Source organism: Sturnus vulgaris, chromosome 7 (genome assembly GCF_052056855.1).
Source record: "Sturnus vulgaris isolate bStuVul1 chromosome 7, bStuVul1.hap1, whole genome shotgun sequence".
NCBI classification, from domain to species: Eukaryota; Metazoa; Chordata; class Aves; order Passeriformes; family Sturnidae; genus Sturnus; species Sturnus vulgaris.
In genome coordinates this window covers 33,213,128-33,220,105 of record NC_142249.1, presented here as the reverse complement: position 1 = coordinate 33,220,105, position 6,978 = coordinate 33,213,128, and the positions used below count along the sequence as shown (strand labels likewise).

Below are 6,978 nucleotides of genomic sequence, written 5' to 3'. Positions count from 1 at the left end.
CCGGCGGCGAAGAAAGCCGACCCGAGACTGGACAGGCCGGCTTTTAACCGATTGGGTGGGTAGAAAAGCGGAGCGGGGGCCGCAGCCGGGAACCCCGCCGTGCCGCCGGCCCCTCGCCACCCCGCGCATCCCACGCACACAGCAAATGCGAGCCCGAGCCCTGCGAGAGGGAGCGGAGCGCAGGGACCGGCGCCCGGAGCGCTCCCGGGAGCGGCGCGCAGAGCCCGGCGCCGAGTGCCGATCGCTCCGGTCCGACCCTCGGGAGAGGTACCCGCTGGAAACAGCGTGGGAACAGATCCTCTCGGAGAGAGGCAAGGAGCTGTCAGACAAATACATCCAATACAGCCCTGAGCCTTAAATGTCCAGACAGTTTCAGGCAATTTTTCAGCGGGAACTCGTGATATATTATCACCATTATTACGAGGTGGTTTTAATTTCTGGTTAAAAAGGAAGATGCGGGAGGTGAGGCATGACTGCAATTGCAAAGACAATTAATTATTTTTAAAGAGTAGAAAAATTTAAAATAGTTTTTAAAAAATCGAAGGTATAAGGGCTCTTAACAAGGGATGAGCAGTTTAAAAATTGCTGCATCTATCGAAAACAAAACCTAAATATGCCATCGAAATGGCACTATGCACACAGCGTATGGTGTATGTATATATACATTTATTTATTATATTTATATATGTAATTATATTTATATATATGCAAACATCCATACACTAAAATAAAGAATTACAGCCAGCCTGGATCCTGAACACAGTCTACACTTTATTTCAGACTACAGATTTCTGAACATAATAAAATCTTTGGCTTGTAGCGGCGGGTTCAGTCTCGCAGTCTGTGGATCAGAATTTTTTTTTTTCCTCGGGAAAAAAAAAAAGAGAGAGACAGAAATTCACACACACACAAAGAAAAAATAAAATAAGATCAAACGACGGATGAGAAAAGTCTGACATTTACTGTAAAACAGGAGCAACGGACATCGGGGCGGAAGAAAAAAGGAAAGCAAACAAAACGAACAAACGAACAAAAGAAAGGAGAAACAGAGAGAAGGGAAGAGAGAAACTGTCCAGCAAATAGAGATCGCTACACATATTTCTTACCTGAAATTAAATATATACAAGGTCATATGCTGTTTGGCTATATAGAGATAATTTTTCTTAAGTGTTCATATTTATTTTTTTTTTCTTAATCGGAGTCCTTATACTATGGATAGACAATAGATCTGCTTTTAAATCGCACCTGTCCGCCTCCCGGCCGGCGGGCCGGCGCCGCGGCGCAGGGCTGGGCTGGGGCCGCCCGCCTCACTCGCTCTCCTCTTTGTCCTGCACCGTGGTTGTGGAGTGGTTGTAGAGTCCCTGGGCCATGAGGTGCAGCGCCAGCCCGTTCTTGATGCCGGTCGCCTTCTTGATTTTGGCCCGTTTGTTCTGGAACCAGATCTTGATCTGGGACTCGTTAAGACTGAGCTCCTGGGCCAGGCTCTGCCGCCGCTGCTCCGTGATGTACCGGTTCGCCTGGAACTCCGCCTTCAGCCGCTGCAGCTGCTCGGCCGTGAACGCCGTCCGCGGCCGCTTGTCCTCCTTCTCCGTCTTCTTCTTCTTCAGCTTCCTGGTGCGGGGGCCTGCGGGCAGGGCACACACACGCCGCTGGGCAGGGCCGCGCCGCCGACCGACCGACCGACCGGCCGACAGACCGACCGCTGCCCCCGCCCCGCCGGCCGCGGAAAAATGGCCGACGGGTGAATTTCTGCTGGTTCCGTGTGTCCCCCCCAGCCCCTCAACCCCGGCATCGCCGCCCCGGCACGGCGGAGGGAAGGATGGGGAAGGAACGGGGAGGCCGGGGCCGAGCGCGCCCGCGCATCACCCGCCGCCCCGGCCCCGCCGAGCCGGCCCCGCCGGCGAGGGGAGCGGAGCCCTGCTCGCCCCCCGCCCTGGCACACGTCGGGGCGCCGCTCCGCCCGCCCTGCCGGGCCGAGCTGCTTTCCTTCTGCATGGCCCGGGACTGGGGCCCGCCGGCCGGGCAGCGGCTCCACCGGGCAGCGCGGGGACCAAATGTCCCTGCTGCCAGGCACCGGGGAGCGGCCGCCAGCAGCGGACTGGCAGAAGGCTTCCTTGGTCTCCTTTCGGGGGACAACGACCCTCTCCGCAAGGCCAGCCCAGTCCTAGGGCACCCTTCTCGGCTGCCACCGCCCGGGTCGCCTGGGTTCTCCGGCGGCCGATCCCTGCCGGGGACCTACGGCCCCGCTCGCAGCTCCCTCCGCGAAGCCCAGCCAAAAGCAGAGCTCCGCTTCTCCACATCCAGGCCGCAAAGGGGCCAGCTGCAGTGCGGCACAGCTAGCCGGGAAAGCCACCGGGTCCCGGGGCGCATCCTGAGGGCAGTACCTAGCCGAGGAGGGGGTAAACCCGGTCCTCTGCCCGCCGGCCTGGCCCAGCCATGGGGAAGAGGAGCGGGGAGGGAACCGTGAAGAATGGGATCTACGAAAATTCCCCGACAGCTGCCGGGCTCGGCGGGCGGTCCCAGGCCCGCAGCCCCCCGCCAGCAGCAGCCGGAGCCGAAGCCGGTGAGGCCTCCCTGCCGCCGAGTAGGCCGAAAGCTCCTCTCCCGGTGCAGTTATTACCCGGAACGGGGGGATTCCCCCCGGCTCGGCAGCGGCTGTCGGCGGGGAGAGAGACGAGGCCCGGTGGGGAGAGGGACGGGGCCCAGCGGGATGCTCCCGTGCTGGACCGGCGGGGGATGGAGGGCGCGGGGAGTGAATCGCTGAGTCCTGGCACCTTGCAGCGGGGTGCTGGCGCCTCCGACCGCCGCAGCCCGCTCGTCCCCGGAGCCGAGAGAAGCAGCCGGGGCCGGCGGACAGCTACGAGCACAACAAAGAGAGCGGCCGAGCCGAGCCAGTCTCCCCTCGCCCTTCTCCCCTCTGGGTTGCAGCGAGCAGGGAGCGTCGGGGAGGAGGACATGCAGAAATGATCCTTTGCCCGAAGAAAGGGGAGGAAAGGAAATTAAAGCGCAAGTGCAGAATGCCGGGCGCTCGGTGGACCTGGGAATCGGCAGCATAACACCCGCGGCCGGGCCGGCCGGGAGCGAGGCCGTGCCGTCTGACAGCTCTATCACCCCATCAATCACCCCAGTCAATCAAAGAGGCTTTTCTGAGTTTGAAGTCGCTGGACGTGTCAATAACGGGGGATGGAGACGGCTCGGCCGCACTGACGGCCGGCGAGGAGCACCAGGCCGGGCAGTGCGGAGCGGGGCCGGGGCCGGGCAGTTCCGCCTTCCCCGCGCACCCGAGCGGCCCCGGGCAGGCACAGGGGAGCCCAGCCCGACCCCGCGCCGCGCTGGCCGATCCCTGGCTGCTGCCTGGAGGTGCCATGGGGGAACCCCATCTCCTCGTCCTCTGCTTCTTTCAGAAAAAAAGGCAATAAAAACCAGAAAGTAACGGTGATAAATAAAGGGGTGCCTGAGGGGACCTGGGGAATGCAAAGACGTAGAAGGGGCGGCAAAAGAGAGCCGGGAGGGCCGAAGCGGCGACTCCCACGGGGAGGACCTCGGGCAGAGGCATATCCCCATCCTGGAGCTGGGCCCCAAACGGCAGCAGGGAGCACCAGCTCCGGCGGCAATGCGCGGCCTAAGGGCCTGCCTGGCTCGCTGCAGAGGCCTCGGTAAACAGCCCCTCCGCCACCTTCTAAAAAGCCCTTTTTCCTTCGCCTCCAAGAAAACACTACCTCCTCCCCCCGCACAGCCAGCAGCCGCTCAACATGTGGCTCGGGTCTTCGCCCCCTCGCTCCTCCAGCAGCACCCAGGAAAAAAAAATAAAAGAAGCGGAGAAGAAGCCTCAGAACAAGGCAGCGGCCGACCCCGCTGCCTTTTTCTCGCAACGCTCTCACCCCGCGCCACCGCGCTACGAACACCCGGGGCTGCGGCGGGCGGGGCGGGCGGGGGGCGCGGGAAGGGGTCGCTCCCACCGGCTCTCCGCATCGAACCGCTGCCGAATCGGGGCCCGGCGTCACATTCAAATTTGGGAGACTCGGAGGAGGAAGGAGGGTTGGTGGCGGTGGGGGGGAAGCGTTTCCTCTCGCCCCGGGTGACCCAGGCCGCCCTCCCCCCCACGCGAGGTCCTCAACAAGCCGGGAGCCAAAGCCAAGGGGGGAAGAGGGAAAGGAGAAGGGGGGGTGGGGGGGGGCGACCTTGTCACGATTTAACAGCTCCCAGATGCGCCGCGGTTCCTTACCCGAGGACGGTCTGTCTGAATACCTAGTGCAGTAGACCCAGGCAGGCCACACCAGCGGCTGTTGCGAGTCGGGCTTTATAACAGGTCCTCCATTATTAGAGCCCATGAGGAGGATGGCGGGGCTGCCGTGCTCCCCGTACTTCGCCGGGTGAGTCTCGCCCCCGTCGGTGGGGGGCTTGGCCGCCCCCGACGCCGCCGCCGCTGCCGCCGCGGCGGGACTGGCTTTGGCGGCGGCGGCGGCGGGCGGCGGCGGCGCGGAGCCGTCGGGACGGCAGTTCGAGTCCGGGCAGAGGAGGGCGGGCGGGTTGGGCGGCCGGGCCAGCAGCGGGTTGACGTTTTCTCTACCTGAGCTCTGCCCCCGGTCTCCGTCCCGTTCCCGGCTACCTCCTCCTCCTCCGCCGCCGGCCGGCGCGGGCGGCTCCTTCTTGCAGCCGAAGTCCGGCCTCAGGATGTTGTCGATGAAAAAGTTGGTGGTGCGGTGGGGCGGCGGGGGCGGCGGCGGGGGCGGCGGGTGGCGGCGGCGGGGCAGGGGCAGGGGGCAGGGCGCGGCGGGGGAGGCGGGCGCGGGGCTGGGGGACACGGGCACGCTCTCGCCATCGCTGCCGCTGCTGCTGCTCGCCGGGCCGGGCGCCGCGTCTCGGTGGCCGTGCCCCTCCGGCGGCTCTTCCATGCTCAGTCCCCGCCACGGAGATCGCTGCCTCTTTTCCCCCCCACCCACCCACTTTACGCCCACCCCACTTTGACGGTGGGTGGCGGGGTGGAAAAGGGGGAGGAAAAATTAAAAAAAAAAAAAAAAAAAAAAGGAAAAAAAAAAGAAAAAATATTAAAATCCACTTGTTGGGCTGGAGCTGAGATTTTTTTTCTCTCCCTCTCACGGATGGATCCAAAACCTGGGAGATACTCGAGGGCTTCTCTCCCCCTTCTCCCGATCAGCTTATATTTCCACCACCAAAAGAAAAAAAAAAATACCAAAAAAAAAAAAAAAAAAAAAAAAAAAAAAAAAAAAAAAAAAAAAGACCAAACCCAAAAAGGTGTGCGGCTGCACCACGGCCCCCCCAAAAAACCCGCCCCCCGAAAACCCGTCACGATCTGCCCATCTCCCCGCCGCCGCCGCGGCGGCTCCGCGCTGCCCCGCTGTCACGGTCCGCTCTGCCCACGCCGCGGGCTGCCGGAGCCCGTCCCCGCCAGCCCGGTGCTGCGCCGCCCGCGCCCGATTAGTTTTTTTTTTTAAATTCTTTTTTTTTTCCTTTTTTTTTTTTAAAAAAAAAAAAAAAAAAAAAAGGCCCAATCTCTGACAGCGCCGGTCCGTGCACCAAACTCTCCCTAAAAAATCCCTCAGCCACACTTTTTTCACTCGCACCGGAAGCACGTGAGGTGGCCCCGCACGTGGGGGCGGCCAATGGCGCGGCGCCGCCGCCGCTGACACCCCGCGCCGCGCCCAATGGGCGCCCGCCGTGCCGCCGCCATAAATACCGCGAGGGGACCGGACGGGGCGGACGGCACCGGGCGGGACGGGACGGGCGGCAGCGGCAGCGCCGCGACGGGGCGGGGGCACCGCACCGCGCCCACGCGCGTGAACCGGGACCCCCCCTCCCACCGACCCCCGACTGGCCCCGCAAACAACAACTTCCAGCCACGCCGTGTCCTCCGCGGGTGGCGGAGATTTGCTCATCGGCCGCTTTCCTGTTGCCCCAGCGATAATAAACACCCCCTCCCCCCAAATCTGTGCGCTTTTCCCCTCTTTTTCTTTTTTGCTTTCTGTTCTCCCGCGGCGGCTTTGGGCAGCGCGGCGAGATGGCGAGCCGGGTGGAAGCTCCCCGGAATCACATCTTTTTGGTTTTGAGGAATAAAAAATTGCAGTAATAATAATAATGATAATAACAATAAGTAGCAATAAAGGCAGGAGGCACTGCCGGGACAAGCTGGTCTCACGGCCGAACCCTCTCTCTGGCTTGTGACTTTGCTGGGTTTGAGGGTTTTTTTCGGAATACGAAACAGATCAGCTCCAGCTCACAGCTGAACTCGTATCATATTTCATCGTCTGCTTTTTGATGTTTGCTTATTTGTTTGGTTTCGGTTTGTTGCTTTTTTTTTTTCCCTAGTATTCTTGTTTGGTTTTGTTTTGGTTTTTCTGCCCGGCAGGGAACGAGCACTTCGGGACGTGTGTTGAGGCAGACGAAAAATTTAAGGATTTTAAGGGATGGGAAGAAAAAGCTACTTTTTCAGGATTGATGCAACAGTCTAAAAATGAATTTGCAGAAAATAAACAAAAACACCCTGGTCCCAGTTCTGTTTTTGCTGGACCGCTGGGGCAGCAGCCAAGCGGCAGAGCGAGGGCGGCTCTGCCGCAGCCGGAGTCTGCTGCCCCGGCCCCAAGCGCTCATGGCCGCGGGAGCCGAGTCGCTGCGGTAAGGTGCTCACACGGAGGAGCATTGGAGATGGGGGTCCCACGACACCCCACATTTTACACAGCGGAGGAGGTCCGGGCGGGCTAGGTGCCCGGAGCAGCGGCGCTTCCCGGCCGGCCGTAGGCACCTGCTCCGGCTGGAGCCGCTCTCCTGCCCGCGGCAGAGTCCCGGAGCTGCGGGAAGGGCAATTCCGGGCGTTTTCTCATCCTGACGTAACCGAATCCCCCCATTTACCCCCTCCCCAAAACGGCGGCCGGGTGGCGGTGGGTCCGGGGAGGCCGCGGGCCCCCGCGCAGCTCTCCGCGCCTCTCCAAAGGCGTCACGTGCCGCCACCTATGGATCCTA

At 61.4% G+C, this 6,978-nt stretch overlaps 1 protein-coding gene across 1 annotated transcript; it reads right to left on the bottom strand.

The window, feature by feature from the left end:
- Window positions 1–651: 651 nt before the first annotated feature.
- Window positions 652–5,186, bottom strand: EN1 (engrailed homeobox 1). The gene is made up of 2 exons (XM_014871843.2): window positions 4,226–5,186; window positions 652–1,624 (listed from the first exon to the last, which is right to left on the bottom strand). Exons 1-2 carry the CDS (start codon window positions 4,893–4,895, stop codon window positions 1,308–1,310), a joined length of 987 nt encoding a protein of 328 aa, XP_014727329.1. The 5' UTR covers window positions 4,896–5,186; the 3' UTR covers window positions 652–1,307.
- Between the last annotated feature and the right edge of the window lie 1,792 nt (window positions 5,187–6,978).